This window comes from Lycorma delicatula, chromosome 4 (genome assembly GCF_047948215.1).
Source record: "Lycorma delicatula isolate Av1 chromosome 4, ASM4794821v1, whole genome shotgun sequence".
NCBI lineage: Eukaryota > Metazoa > Arthropoda > Insecta > Hemiptera > Fulgoridae > Lycorma > Lycorma delicatula.
The window spans coordinates 152,430,461-152,447,777 of record NC_134458.1 but is presented as its reverse complement, the minus strand read 5'-3'; the positions used below and the strand labels follow the sequence as shown (position 1 = coordinate 152,447,777).

The 17,317-nt window shown below is 31.6% G+C and overlaps 1 protein-coding gene across 6 annotated transcripts in view; it reads right to left on the bottom strand.

Moving 5' to 3' along the window:
* Positions 1 to 17,317, bottom strand: part of ssh (Protein phosphatase Slingshot) — a 504,868-nt gene that overhangs the window by 449,844 nt on the left and 37,707 nt on the right. For 2 of the 6 annotated variants that reach the window (XM_075364383.1, XM_075364386.1), the window contains exon 1: positions 1,373 to 1,696. The exons of the other annotated variants lie outside the window; for them this stretch is intronic. In XM_075364383.1, the coding sequence (XP_075220498.1) occupies positions 1,373 to 1,456 (84 nt within the window). In that variant the 5' untranslated portion in view covers positions 1,457 to 1,696. Of the gene's footprint in view, positions 1 to 1,372; positions 1,697 to 17,317 lie in introns of those variants that run through there. 6 annotated transcript variants of the gene reach the window in all.

Below are 17,317 nucleotides of genomic sequence, written 5' to 3'. Positions count from 1 at the left end.
AAATTCGCATTTGACGAAAATTTAAATTAACAAAAAATTACAAACACCTAAAAACATTCTACAAAAAAAATAAATAAATAAATAGAAAAAACTATGCGCGTTTCAATTGTTAAATAATTATTATTAGGAGACGTACAGGTTGAAAAAAATACAGGATAACTAGTAAAATCCTTTACTTAAATCTTACAATAGTGATTCATAAATATTGAATCACTGTTAATTAATATTTTTATATTATATTTATTTTTGTTTTTCTTTTATAATTACATTTATTTACGTAAAAAATATATGTAAATTTACATATTTTCATACCAAAATTTATTTTCGGTATGTATCAATTAATTAAGATTAATTCCTTCATACTAATTTAGACTGCTTAACAGTACAAATATGCGTTTTATTACCCTTTAATATTTTAAAAAGCATTTAACATACCTCTTTCTTTGTACTCATTACACGTTTATGAAATTCATTAAAAAAATAACTTTATTAAAAAATAAAATATTTTTTATTTTCTTAAGTCGGTAACGCTATTTTCACAAAATATATTGTAAAAAAATCTTTATTACATTCATTGTTTCATTGATTATGGAAAAATAATTAAAAAAACTTTATTTACAACCACCCGCATACAAACCCACACGCACATAATTTAAATTAACTGAAACATATTCGAATACGCCGAAAATATATTATAAATAAATTTTCTCTCTTATTTCGTGAAAGTAAAAACTATTATGACTTTTATCACGAAAATTACTTTTTACGTAAATTACTGAGTAGACCTTTGCTTGACCTCCCTAAATTATATGGGTAAAAGCTAAATTACGCTCGAGAGTGAAAATAAAAATAAACCGAAAAAGATTACACAGATAATCAAATAAATCATAATTTATTAATAACAAAATTTTTTAATAGTATATAAATCCATTACAATATACTATTCTTTCTTTTCATAAAATTTTCTGATATACTATTTACTTTTTTCCTCAGAAATCATCTATAACTTTCATCAAAAGATGAAAAACCAGAATATGTACTTGTGTGTATTGATTGTGAGTTAATCTAATACCTACTATATAATCCTAACGTAAATTGTGTTCCAGCTTCTTAGAATTAGTAAAACAAAAAAAAAATCATGTATATAATGGACCCTTGCTTTTTAATTAAATAATAATTAAGATAGATAACCTCTCAGATCAAACTTAAATGTCGTTATATACATACATATTATCATATTAAACATTATATAACCCAAAATGTAATAATTATTTTTAACAAAAATTCCCTATTACTATAAAAAAAACCTAAATGTAAAAGTGAAACAAAAAAATTGTTAAAAATAAGTTGAATGTAAAAAAATATTATGTACCTTTTTTCTATGTTTTGTATGCGGTGGCCTAGCGACACTCGGTGGTGGCCAGGACGGTGCAGGCGGAGGTAAAACATACAACATAATTTTAAAAAAAGAAAAAATCAATTTACCACTAAATTAAAAACAGATTACAATATAACAAAAATAACGATAAACATGGAACGAAACATTAAAACAAAAAAAAAAAACGGACGCACAACAATATAAGTAATTAATAAATAAGTAACGTGTATGAACAGTTTTTAAAAATGTTACAGAATAACAGTTCTTGTATATTGAACACAAACTGTTTAACCGAGCCCTGCAGCTGTATAACTCACACGAAAGACTCGCACTCACTCAGCTGCCAGGCTGTCTCGTAGCAGTGTCACCGCGGGAAATTCCCGCCCACACAAAAATTTCCCTACGACTGATAGTGGCAGCCTGTAGCCAACTCCCTCACTTTTGTCACCAGGACAACGGACAATAACGCAACTCTTCCTATCACTGCTTTTAGTGTAATAAATAAAACCTATAAAAACATATACACACACTCGCATACAAGTACGCGCATAATATTAATATTTTACAAATATTTTAAGCGTACATTCTTACTAATTAAATTTATAAAAAAGTAATATTATTCGATAACAATTCATAATAATTATATAAACAAATATGGAAAAATAAAAACAGCAGATTGCCGTTTTGTTTACATTCACAGTATAAAAATCCGCACATAAACAAACGCTACTATTACGTTTATTATTTATTTTTATTTTTTAATAAAACGGTATCTAGGTCACTGATATTCCCGCTCATAACTTTTACCTTCATTTATCTTTTAACCCTGTAAAATATAAAAATAAATTTATAACTAGAAGTTTATTTTATTAAAATAAAAATTCACCATCGTAAAATTACGAGCAAATTATATAATTTTTTAATATAAATTAATTTATCTTAATCAATTTAAGATAACTTTATTAGAAGTTATTTTTCCAAACTAAATTACATTTATTTACAATTCGTTCAACTCTTTTATAGTACGCAGTTTTAACAGACATGGAAATTTATTATTACTTCACTCATAAAAATTTGTCACCAAATAGCGGCGTTCCAGATTTTTTCCAATCATATTTTTACACGACTTTCTTTTAGCACGAGCACGCACAATGATTTTCTAAACATCCTCGAATTCTTCGTATAACATAATTATTCCTATTACTGCTTTTACAATATTTTTTTTTGTTTTGATGGTCTTGAAATACACTTTGACCGAATCATTTTTTTCACACTCTCTGGTAACATCGATTCTCATCGTATTTTTTTCTACTAAGCTTTTTTTGCTTTATTTTTTAAAAGTCAAACAAATAGGAAAATGTATTATTAACTAGAAGTAAGAATAACAGAATCAAATGTAAAACATTAATAAAAAACCCAAGAAAGAAGATAAAAGTATAAAAAAAAATTGTCAAAACTCAGAAAATAAAATTAATAAAATTTTTAAAATAGAATATACAAAAAATTAATAGTAAATATTCCAGTATGTTAAATACTTATTACTCTGCGTGTAAATGACATAATAATAAAAATTCACCCGACAAAAAATTAAATTACATTTATACTATTTTTTATAATCTTACAGAAAAAAACTTTTTCAACGTATTTGAGACGTTGGACAATTTGAAAACTCATTCATCTCACCTAAATAAAGAATATCCCTTCATTGATTGATTTTAAAAAAATATATAATTGAAAAGAAAGTTTAATTCGTATTTATTTTTTTAAGTGCATATCCAAAAATATATTTTTATTTCTTTTTATCACATTTATAAATATATTTTTTTTAATCCTATCATTCTAGAAAAAAAAATTATCCAGGTTATATTTCCACCGATATTTTTATTAACATCTACATAGAAATACGCATGTCCTACCTCAAATCTCTATGAATAATAAACACCCTTGAATTTCTTAATAAACACTCTTAAATTTCCATATAATTTGTCTCTCAAAGTAACTTTTAAACAGAGATTTATAATAAACTAGCCGGTCCGTCTAACCAGAACCCAGACCCTCGAAGCTCATCGGGTCCTCCCGGGACTAAGGGGCCTACCCTCATGGCCGCAGAGCTCGCCATTCCCAAATTTCCAGGGGAACCGGCGCCCTGGACACCCGCAGAACTTGCTTCGGTTGCCATTCCTATCAACTCAGAAGGCTTCACCCCGTAGACCTCCGCACTGTAAGTTATCCTCATGGTTGTGAGAATAATACCGATAAATAATAATTACAGCATTCGGCGCTTTATAGAAACCTGAAAAAGAATCTAAATTACAAAAAACAGAATAATAGTAACTTTTTTCCTGTTTAGCCTTCGGGAATTACCGTTCAGGTATGACTTCAGAGGATGATATGTATGAATGTTACTGAAGTAGTAGTAGTCTTGTACAGTCACAGTTCGACCGTTCCTGAGATGGGTGGTTAATTGAAACCCAACCACCAAAGAACACCGGTATCCACGATCTAGTATTCAAATCCATGCAAAAAATAATAGTAACCACGGTGACTAAAGTACACACCTTTGATGACGAAAAATTCACAACTTATTTCTTTGCCGTGGTGGTAGAAATATAATAACGAAGAAAAAGGTTTAATTAATTTTTTTTTCTTAATGGATATCTTTAATTCACAACTTCATGCTCCTTGGGTGGGGGGGGGGACGAAGAAATAATGAATGTTTTTAATATCTTAACCATCAAGTGAGCTAGGGCCTCGGCCGATGGCTTAAAAACTTCCCTGGGATAATATGAATGTATCCTGCAAATTTGAAAGTAATCGATAGGTTGGTTCTCGGGTGATGCGATAACAAACAAACAGACAAACTTTATATATACACATACAAATACCCCGTTTGAATTTTGAAAATCGGAAGATTGGTTGGGAAGATATAACAACATTTACGAATAACCGTGATCTCTTGTAAAAGTGTGAGTGTAAAAGTCAGCCTTCAACCTACTAAAAATTACTCCGTTTTTTTTTGGGAGGCGGGTATGCGTGGGGTGCATACCGGACCCCAACTAGGTGTGTAGGGATGGGAAGGGTAGCCCTACTGGGGAAGAGCAACGTCTTTTAGGCGACTACCGGTTGCCCCTGAGTGGTTAAAAAAAGGTTGAAAAAAAATATTCCGTTTGAATTTTGAAAATCGTACGATTTTTTGCAGAGATATAATAAGAGCGCGCCATTGCACCTTCCAAAACAGAGTGCGCCAGGGGCACCTCGTTTGTTACCAGTTGATATGATGATCGGTCTAGCCTCCCACGAGGTGCTCGCATGCCTCATTACTCTAGCCTCACACGCAGTCCCCACGGGAAGCCCATTATTGTTAAACAGAAATTTTTTTAACCTAGTTAATATTTTATTTAACGTAAATTTAATTCTATTATTTTTGTAATATTATTCATTCGATCGATTCGAATAATTCAGTTCAAACCCAGCTCACAACAGTGATAGAGACTGACAGTTTACAGTTCATTATTTCAATTCATTAAAGTTTGTGCATCAACCGGCAAATCTTCACTACTACACAAAAATTTTTTTTTTCCGAGATGAAATATATTTAAAAAAACCTCAGTTATGCCTAGAAACACACGTAAAAATTTGGTTGCGATTGACCAAATAGTCTTTTTTTCTTATCCCGATCAAACAAAACCCCTCTTTCCTCTTCATATAATATTTTAACAAATAAAATTATTTTTAATTTAATTTTGAACAGGATCGTAGAAAAAACTTCTTTTTTTATTTTTTTTTTACTAATGCCAAAATGTATTTTAGAGAACAAAAAATTATGGGGTAAGAAAATAATAATATTAGCAAAAATAATTTTTTAAAGAATTTTTTACTATTAAGCTAATTTATAAGAAATTATAAAACGGGAACGAATAATAAGAGGAATGTTAATTTAGATAATAAATGGAAATACATCATTAAATAATACAAAATATATTATGAAACGAATATTTAAATTTAAAAAAAAAGGAAACAAATGTCACGATAAAAATAAATAAATAAGTAAAATATGAAGTAAGATAAAAAAAAGAAAGTGTTTCCTACAACAATAAAAATATTAATAGCGCCAGCCTGACAGGCCTCTATATAATATACGAAAAAAATAAATAAATATGAAAAAAACCAAGATGCAAGAAATGAATTAGAGCGTATCCAAACTGTTACAATACTACTTAACAACGTAACACAAAATTATTATTATTATTATTATTATTATTATTATTATTACTATTATCACTGCTTACGTTACTTAAAAATAAAGTAAAACAAAAACAAAACAACGAAAATAACCTTTTACTGGAAAGACAAAACGTTTACACTAACTGTCCACTTAAAATAATAAGTATACCCTAAATAACAAAACCATCAACATAAACGTTAACTATTACAAGAGAAAATAACATTTAAATTCATTAAAATTTACCGTAGACTTTTTCCAAAAAATTTATCCCACAGTACTTCTCTCAAAAAATAAATAGAAATCCCCTACTTTTATAAACATTTAATAGCACATCATCAACGTTAGGGCCACATATATAATATATAACTAAAATTGAATTAAAACAATACGTGATGAATTAACGGCGAATTACGAAATGAAATTTAACAAACTGGTTAGAAAAAAACTGGTATAATTCTTCTCTGATCTAAATTTAAAAAAAAGACCCCAACAATCTTATATTTATATTTTAAAAATAAAAACTGAAATTAAACAATATTAAGATGTGGAAGATTTAACAGCTCGCTGAAAAATTGAGTAACTAACTGGTCAGGGGATTTCACACTAAGAAAAATTAAATACCAGCAACGATACCAAAATTTCACGGAGCTATCCTTTTTTCAACAAAAGTTTAAAATAAAAATAATACAATAAAATTAAGTCAAGGAAAATTCATTTAATTTAAAATAAAAATATTTTAGTGCTATGATCTTATTAATTTTATTAAATAATATAAATGAAAATAAAAATTGTGGATATTATTATTAAAGGTGATTATTATTATTATTATTATTATTATAGTGGAAGTCGCAGAATCTGATGTCCGTGTTTTTTTTAACAGTTCATCAAAATGGTACTATATTTTTGAATTTCTAAGCGATTTAATTAAGTCGTACAATTGTGGTTTTAATATTGCTTCTCTATAAGTGAACCGCTATAAGACAACCACTGTCATGGTGGGGGGGGGGGGAATATCAGGGATTAGTTTTCCAGATGCCCATTTTATGAAATTGCTGTTTGTGACGCTGTTGTGATAGTCACCGCTTTTTTGAACTTGTTCTCCTAGTTAACATCACGTTCGGAACGAACACCGTTTCTCCTCCAGCGCGGATTATTAAGTCTTCCCATGAATACAAAAATTTATTACAAAAAAACTATTACAGTTACAGCTGTGTGGTTTGTGGCAAAAAAAATAATAAAATATTATCAAGTTTTTTTTATTGGTTTGTTGCAGGTAGAGGAAACCGTGATCAGTTTTTTTTATAAAATGGCGTCAATCCAGGGAAAGCGCAATGTGTGCTGTGGTATCACAAGTCGAAATCACAGACTAATGTGCAGCGAAATTTCAGAAGGGAATACGGACGACTAGTACCTGATAGCAAGAGCATCGTTGCGTGGTATGCAAAGTTTAAGGAGAGTGAAGGTGTAATCGACCTTCCGCGAACAGGGCGGTCATCCGTTAGTGAAGAGAAGGTTGAGGTTGTCCAGCAAGCATTTTTACATAGCTCTTCCAAATCTACCCGTCATGCAACTCGTGAATTAGGGATTCCCCGGTCAACAGTGCACAAACTTTTACATAATTAACTAAGGTTGCAAGCGTATAAAGTTCAGAAATTGCAATCAATAACGACGATGAGTACCTGCAGCGTGTGTTTTTCAGACGAGGCTAATTTCCACACCTCAGGGAAAGGAAACAAGCATAATGCGAGAATATGGGGCTCAGAAAATCCGTACTTTACCAGGGAGAAAATCAGAATCCTCTAAAATGAATGTGTGGTGCGGTTTGATGTACAACAGCATCACTGATCCCTTCTTTTTCATTGAGCAATCAATAACAGCTAACATTTATCTGGATATGCTGCAACACTTTCCTACACCCCAATTAAATGACTTGCAACTAGGATGGTTTTCTCGCAGGATGGCTCACCACCACATTGAGGATTACTAGTTCGAGATTTTTCTGAATAATCATTTCATGGCAGATGGACTGGGCACGACGGTCCCACTCCCAGGCCACCACGATCACCAGACATAACTCCCTTAGACTTTTCTTCTGGGATAATGTTAAGGACAGTCTATGCAACACCCGTAACTGATCTGGACACATTGAGACGGAGAATAACTGAGGCTGTTGCTAGTGTTACCGAAGAAATCTTGACCAACACATGGCGTGAATTCATTATCGGTTGGATATTCTACGAGCGACAAAAGGAGCACATGTTGAAGTTTATTGACACGACACGGTAAAAAAAGCTTGATAATTTTTTCTTTCTTTTGCCACAAACCGCGCAGCTGTAACTGTAAAAATTTTTTTGTAATAGATAGAAATACTTTCTGTAATCATGGAAATACTTCCAAGATTACAGAATATGTAATTCCATGTCCATTATATGTCACCATTATATGGTGTACATATAATGGTTGTACATATAATGCTGAATTATATGGACACCCTGTGTATGCATATGTACATATATATATAAAATAAAAATAAGAAAAAAAAATTAGTTTTTGATTACTGTTTTACATACACAACTCTACATCCACACTAAATACGCAAAATTTTATTATAAAAATACGGCTTTAATAACAGTGATCTTTTTTTTTCTTTTTTCATTTGCTTTGCCAAATTTGATGATTTTGACCAAAAGTTTATCAGTTATACACGATTTTCTAAGAAATAGCTATTCCAGTAAGGAACAACGATTATTCAAAATAATGAAAAAAAAAAAAATAGTTCGTTTTGATAACCTGAATAAAAAAATACGTTTACAGTTAAAATTAATCATTACGACGGCGATTACGTGATAAATATATATATATATATATATATATATATATATTAGGCGCTCAGGGCTCGCTTCGCTGGACCTTCTTGTCTAGCCCGAGAACTCCATCCCCCTGGACCACCGATGGGTTCGTTATTCTCATGGTTGTGAGAATAATACTGATAATAATTAAAGTATTCGGACTTTATAAATATCTGAAAAAGAAACTTAATTACAAAAGACACAATAGTAGTTATAATAGCTGCGGTAATTAAAGTACGCAGACCTTTAACGAGAAAAATAACACTTCACCTCCAAGGGAGCTAGGGCCTCGATCAATCCGCCGGGGGTGACCCTGGTGGGTTACGCGGATGACCTCGCTTTGGCGGTGGGGGTTGATACAGTTCACGAGGCTAAAGTTAAGATATGTGATGCTTATCAAGCTATCAAAGAGTGGATGACGGGGGTGGGCCTCACGCTTGCACCCGATAAAACAGAGATGTTGGCAATTTCTTTCGCCAAGAGACGCCCGACGCTGAGTCTCACCTGGGAGGGAAGACAGATCTGCAATTAAATAGCTCGGGGTCTGGGTCGACACGACCGGTTTGGAACTCAGGCCATCGAGGCGGCTGCCAAAGCGGAGAAGACGACGAGGTTGGTTGCCGGTCTCCTACCCGATTGCGGTGGCCATCCAGTTGCGGAGAAGACTGCTGGCGGGGGTTGCATACGCCACGATGTTGTACGGGGCTGAATTGTGGGGGAGCGTCACTAAGTACGCGAAATATGTAGGACGACTCGATGCTTCACGTAGGAGATGCTGTTTACGGATAATCTGCGCTTATCGTACGGTTTCTAAGAAGGCGGCCGAGGTCTTGGCTGGCCTTTTACCTACAGACCTGTTGATTGAGCAAAAGAAGAGACTCTAGGCATTGGGACCTCTATCTCCTGCCGATAAGAGGAGAATTCCTGCTGATATAGAAGAGGAGTTGTTAAGAATCTGGCAAAGCAGGTGTGACGAGGTGAGCGAAAGGGCGGTGGACACACCGCATTGTCGTAGATATTAGAAGCTGGTGCCGAAGGATTCAAGGCTCGCTGAGTTACTCTTTAACGCAGTTCTGGCGGGCCATGGAGGCTATACAGCTTACTTGTACACTCTCTTTGGACTACTCGGACCTTTGACCCGCGTGTGCTGAGAAGGAGCCCCCTCTAAACGTGTATTTTAATTGTACACGATTTGAGAATGAACGCCAAGAGATGCTGGAAGCCTTGGGCGCAGAGGTCATGTTTAATTCGGAAGACACTCAAGAGAATTATGATGAGAGGACCCCTTGAATGGAAGGCTATAGAGGACTAAGTTAAGAAAGTGAATGACAGATTAAATGCCCGGAGGATGCCGGGCCGGACAGGCCAACGGCTGAGCGCTTAGAGGGCCCCCAACCGTGTGGGGATCGTCTTCGCGCAATGAGTCTCGGGCACTCCGCATAACGACATCTGATGGCTGTATTATACTTCCCTTGTCAGAGGTAATGCTCCAAGCGCGGTTATAGAAAGGGGAAAAAAGGGCCTCTATCTAAAAAAAAAAATCTGAAAACAATCGGTCGGTTGATTCTCGTGTGATGCTGTTGCAAACGGACACACAGAATCGGCTACAAACATTCGCATTTATATATATATATATATATATATATATATAAATAAAAACAGCTACTGTAACGATCGTGTAATAAATAACTATGTCTCTATATATGCTACTAATGTAAGCGGCTTCTCGTAGGACATTTTCTTATGAAATGTTCGCACAAAACAGCAGGGGAGAGGAATTCACGTTTTTATTTTCAAATATAAATTCATCCACTACATAACAAAGTTATATTTCGTAAATAAACAGGTTATCTTTTTAAATTTATTTAAACGAAGAACTCAAAAATCATTCCGGACTAAAATAGCTGTTACCTGGAAAATGGAATACCCTGGTTCAAGAAACGTCCAAACTGAGCGAAGTCAATGGGAATAATATTATAATATTATTACATTATTTTCAAACAGGCTTAAACTCAAATTAGGTTCAAAAATAATTAGTAGAGGGTAGTTAAATTCAGTTTTTTTTTGTTTTTTTTTTTAAATAACGAAGTGAAATTCCATAGGTTAAAAAAACATAGCAGAAATGGGACTGTCGAATAAAATAAGATTAACTTTCAATTTTTATCGTTATTATGAAGCGAATTATTAATCTTTAAATTTGTAGGAAAAAACAGTACACAACTAGTATATATTTATCAATAAACTAACGAAGCAATGACCTATCAAAAATTTACTCTGTCTCCGCTTTATGCTATTTTTCAATTATAATAATATCACACCACTTTTTTCACAAATATTTCCTGGAAAACAAACAAAACTACTCGCTTGTTAACTTACACGATACCGTATAACTTAATTTGGTCAAAAAAACCAGTAATGAAAGAAAAAAAACAAGAAATAACGAATATTAAAAATATTTAAGTATCCAATAATTTCAAAAAGTTACATTAGTGAAATCTATGGCCAAGTAAAAATAATTACAGTTGCCTTGTTTTACATGTACACATAAATTAAAATAATAAAATACGACCACCAAGTAATTTAATATGGAATTTAAATTGCTCTCTCGCCCTTTCCCCCCCTGCAGACTATCAAAACACGTATATTACAGACAGGATGAACAACACAGAACTTCTATGAACACAATTCTGTTTTTAATACAAAGGTAAGCTATAATTATTATTAGTCACAGGGAATTATATACCTGGCGATTATAACACGTAAACACGAGAAAGAGAAATATAAAGTGGGGGTAGATAGAATGTCAATATAAGAGAATTTCAGTCGTCGGAAAATGACGTGATAAACATACATTAAAACATACACGTAAACTTACAAACATAGAATATTAGGAGGTAGGTAACTTAACTAAGTAACTATTCGAAACGAAAAACGTGATTCAGAGTTCTTTTTTTATTATTATTTTTGTTAGTCGCTGTAATTTTAGTTTTTAGTTAACATACTAAGTTTCTAGTCACGTAATTTCATGCTACGTAAGTTTTCGCTTTGTTTTAATAGAATTTACCAGAAGATTTACCGTTTTAAATCGATACACGTATTAAAAGGTTAAGATAATATTAAAATTTATTATGTATAAAACTAAATTTCTGTTTATATAGCGCGTTGCTATCAACAAATTTAATTGCCGTTATAGTTCATTATAATTTAATTATAATAATCAATGCGTTATTATAATTATAATCTGTTATTATAATTTAATTATATTAATCAGCCATACATCCGTATTTAAAACCAAACGAAAAGTTTTAAGTAGGTAACATTTTTTTCCTAATTTTAAGTATCAGAAATGTCAATGTCTGATTTCAAAAAACAACCTATGACCGTTGGAAAACCTAATAATTCGAGCTAGTTGGTTTAAAAAACTAACGTAACAGTTACATGACTTTCCCGGTTGTATTTAACCCTACTTCCATTCAAAACGTTTTTAAAATTGTAATCTTATTAAACAACACGATATTGGAGATGATCAACTTGAAAAAATTAAGGTTAAATCATGTCTTATCACTAAGTGGTATTTTCAACTCTGGTGGCCTGGCCTTTCATCCGACGGTTCTGGATTCGAACCTAAGTCAGACACGGCAATTTCATACGCTAAAAAATTCTATTTCCGTATTCCCAAGAACCACCTTCAGAGCTTCTGTAATGAATTAATTCATTAAGCAAAAAAAAAAAAAAAAAAATGGTGTAAGAAAATTACCTCCTTTCGAGAACCCCCTAAAGGAGTAATAATCTCTCCGACTCCTACATCTCTCTTTACATGAACCTCTTCATTAATATATAAAAAAACTAAAAACTCCGAACATGCACATTCATATTCTTTCTTTGATTTGAGGGGTGGAAGGCGGGGGAAATTAAAAAACACAAAATAAACATTTTTTTTTCTTTACTACTATTATAGCTGCTGTTGCTACTACTACTACCACCAACACTACTATTACTACTAACAGTAGTTAAAAATAAGCTGAAGAAAGGGCTGTATAATTTCCTGAGTTTGCTCCTGGCAGATTTATATTTCAAATACGTCATAGGAAGTTTAAATATTAATAACTTAATTATTCAACATTTAGACCACAATTGTAGAGGTCGGAGATATTATTTACCCTTCTAGGGTTCCCAAAATGAGGTAATTTTTTTACACATTTTTTTTTTTGCTTGATGAATTAAAAAAAAAATCTGATGTGGATACTACATGATTTGCTTGTACGCCTACTAAATTACATTCACACATTTTTTTTTAAATGAAAAGTACATAAAATTTTATTTAATTAATAACATTTGATATTTTCTCATATTTCTTTTTATTGTTATTACAGAATTATTATTTATTGTACATTTTTTTACAATCAGAAGTTAATAATTATTAATAAATAAATATATTTAAATTAAAAAATGGACATGAAGTCGGATTCGAACCGATGTGCCATCCCCTTGTAAGATCCAAATATTTCATTAATTAAAATTTTATTTGACTATAACTCTGGAACCGATGAAAATAAGTACCACTTATCATACATCGTTGAAAAGCTCTCAACGAGGGCTTGTTACAGGAGTTAAGAAAAAGTCCAAAATCCAAATGTTTCAAAATTGAAACCCCGCTGTATTTAGAGTTGTGACTGTATACAAATTTTTCGCCCAGTGATTGCGATCAAAAGGGGAGATGCACAACTAGATGTTACAACAGTCCTAAATCCAAACTTTCAACATCCTAGGCTAATCGTTTTTGAGTTATGTGAGATACATACGTACGTACAGACGTCACGCCGTAACTAGTCAAAATGGATTTAGGGATGTTCGAAATGGATATTTCTGTTGAAATCTGAAAACCGAAATGTTTTGCGATCACAATACCTCCTTTACTTCGTACAAGGAAGTAAAAATTGTATCCGTTTTTATTACCATAATCAAAAGGCTTTTTACCTTAAAAATTATGTAGTATTAAAAATATAGAGAAAAAAAATCAAAAATTTTTAAAAAAAAATTGTGGCTCTTAAGTTTATCCACCCTTTCGATCAATTGACGATTTTACAAACAAAATTATTTGAATTTAGGGTATAGTTCCTAAAAAAAAAATTGTGTAAAAAATACTGGGTCCTACTTGACATCCTTGATCGACAGCTACGTCATATACATTTTTAACAACATCCCCAACTTGAGAAACAGATAAGGTATAAAAAATAAGAAATCTTCTCTTTATTTTTAACTAGGGTCTCATGAGACTACCTTTAAAAAAATTGCCATGTCGTCTACATTAATAGTAGATACAACTGGATTTTCAATCTTGAAAACAGAAATTAAAAAATAATCTTTAAGTCCGAGTACCATTCAACTCTCTTATTTACTGGAGCTTAGAAGTTTATTTACTTCAGTATGTTTGTCCAATTTGATGCAACATTATTTAACAAGAATAAAAAAAATAAAATAAAAAACTGGGTGCCACGATGCGTTCCTGTTCAACGGGCTCGAAAATAAAGCCGAAGCTGAGGTAAATTCCAGTCAAATTTCAACTCTTTGGTCAACGGGTTTTTGAGATACGAGAAAAAATATGTTTAAAATGTTCGATATCCCCCACCCGTAAATCCGATCGATTTTAAAATTGGAATTTTAATTAATTTAATAACTAATTTTACTAAAGCTTAACTTTCTATGACCATTATAAAAGTCATAATTTTCCACCGCTATCCAAAAATTAAAAAAAGCGAAGAATACTCTTTCCTCCTTTTCCAAAATTTAAAATCATCAATGCCCCTTATATAAAAATATTTTGAACAATCTTCGAAGAATTTACGTGGAGCCAGTCGGAAGATATTAATCAAAATACAGGCCAACACATAGAAGTACCAGGTACACACACACCTTCGGGAAATATTTTTAAATTTTTTTGTCTTTTAGACTTAGGGGGTTTAGAACAGTAGACATATACATCCAACAACAAAAATGTGGCCATTGCTACACCTTTCCTTTTATAGTTGTGCTGCTGAAGCAGCAATAGAGCTATAGTCGGAAAAGTAAAAAAGACCAGGAAAAGGTTCCGCAATTCCTCACATGCGTCGGTTAGTGATGGATTTCAAGGGACACAATTCGATCTTTTGATCCATTTGTCAAAAACAAAAACCATCAAATACTGACCATCGAGTAAAATATTAAAAATCAAGGAAATAAAATGAATTATTACTGGAAAACATATGGGGTATGTTCCCCTCTGTTTCTGCAACATATATTTCTACTATAAAACATCAAAAAGAATTTTAAACAAACTACAGGTGCCATACGGTTTAAAACTGTAATACAGTATATTTCTGCCACGTTTCAATCCGTTTTGATTTTTTAAATAAAAATCAATTTCTTCTACAACTTTTCATGTTCCGCTGACCTTTTTTTAAACAGATTTCCTCAAATTAAATTTTCTACATATCTTGATTAAAGATTTTATTTCTTTCTGACAATTTAACGGAGTTTTTGTTAAGTTAAACCTTAAAATCCTTTTGCGAAAATTTTCTCAAAAATTTACTGCAAGAAGTAGTAGAAGGTACTGTAGAAAAGTTAACTGTATTCAATAATAAGATTTTGGGACCTGTTTTATCGAGTTTTCAAATTAACAAAAACCATATGAAACCATCAAATTTGTCACTTAATTTAAGTTCCTAGAAAATCAATACGTTTCATTTTATTCGTGGACCAGAAATTTTTCGCAAACTATAACTCGAAAACGAGAAGTTACTGGATCCTTATCTATATGATTATTTTTACGAAGTAAAGTTAGTATTGTGATCGCAAAAAAATTCGGTTTTCAGATTTCAACGGAAATATCCATTTCGACCATCTCAAAATCCATTTTGACTAGTTTCGGCGTGATGTCTGTACGTACGTACGGGTCTTGCATAACTTAAAAACGATTAGCCGTAGAATGTTAAAATTTTGGATTTAGGAGGACTGTTGTAACATCTAGTGGTGCACCTCCTCTTTTGATTGCAATCGACTGGACCGAAAGTGTCCAAATACCCGAAAAGACTTTTTCTTAATTACAGTAAAGCTTTTCAACGATATACGAGTATCATAAGTGGTACTTATTTTCATTCGTTTTAGAGTTATGCAAAAAAAGAAATTTAATTAGTGAAATATTTGGAAGGCACAGCTGTTCGAATTTGACTTCATTTCCTTTTTTTAATTTAAATATATTGATTAATTAATAATTATTAACCGGTGATTGTAAAAAAAAATTACAATAAATGATAATTCAATAACAATAAAAAAGAGAATACGAAAAAAATCAGAAGTTATTAGTGAAATAAAATTTTATGTACTCTTCATTTAAAAACAAATGTATATATGTAATTTAACAGGCATTATCACATATATGTATATGTAACAGAGTTGATAAAACATCTGATTATTTAATATTAACTGAAAATTATAATTTACAATCGTATTATTTTTGGATTTTCTAGTTTAATTTTTTTTTTAATTATTATGGAAAATCTGTTTAATTTTATCTAAATTATCTAAGTTAACTACAGAGTGACTGAAAATAGACCCTCAAATTGACCCTGAAATTGACCCTCACAAGATCACATATACACTGAGGCATACATGCCCGACCTTTAATAAATTGCAAAAAATACTAAATTTTAGTTCATTACTACTCTGAAATTGTCGGAAAATTATCTCTCTAAGAGTTAAGCACAATTTCGTTTATTTTTCATTTGAAGAACATGTCCTCAAATTCATTCCGTTTCTTTGTGAGACGCTCTGTATGTACACATTATACACTAACTAATAATTTTTAAAAGTGTTTCGGTGTACATTTCAAAACCGTATTTTTGGCAAACTTAAAAAATTCCACGATAAAGTTTTCACATATACAGATGTGTGGAAAATTCTATTATTCCGAAATAATACACATATCACGAAATAATATTAAAATTATAGAGAACCACACCATCACCCCCACGATTTTTAATAATATTTATTTCCATTAATATATTGTTAGTTACCATATCAAATTGCTTAATACACTTCATAATTTCAGAAATATGTAACAAATAGACGCCAGTAAATACAGAATTAAAAAAAATGAAAATAAAATTAATGCAAAAATCTAACACCACCTCAAAATTTTGACCCATACAATAATTATGTAAGATTTTCCACTACGGTAGTTAGGAAACTAAAATTTTACACGCAAAAACGGATTCAAATTTGTATAAAACCTTCGTACGTCGAGTAGCAAAAATAGCAGAATTGGAAAGAATAAAAATGAAGTGTTACGCTCTTCATTCTACAACCGCAACGGTTGAAGGCGTTAGACATGAATTACATGTAATTCCTGAAAGTGACACAAACATTTTCAAAAATAACAACCGTAACATACTTAACAAAGAAAGTGAGAAATGAATTTATTTCGGCTCATTGCAGAAAACCTCGTGGTTCTTCTAAGCTAAGTTCGTCTCTGTTCCCGTCGTAGGATTGACTGTTTACTGAACATCATAACACTAATAGATAGCACAATTAGTGAAATTTTTACCTTAACAATTTAGATGGCATTAATAAAGACTGCACAGGTAGCTAAAGCCAGCAATCAATGTATTTATAATAATAACACACAACTAAAATAGATAAAATTGCTTTTATTTGTCGTACATTAATAAATAATCGTTAAAAGGCGTGTTTATTCGGACGATGCAACAGTAGGTGCGCTAGATGGTCTTTTAAAGATCGATACAGTTGCTTTTTTCTGGATGTATATGATTAGTTTACGTAAACACAACAAATACAAAATTTATTCAAATAAATAAAATATTTATCTGT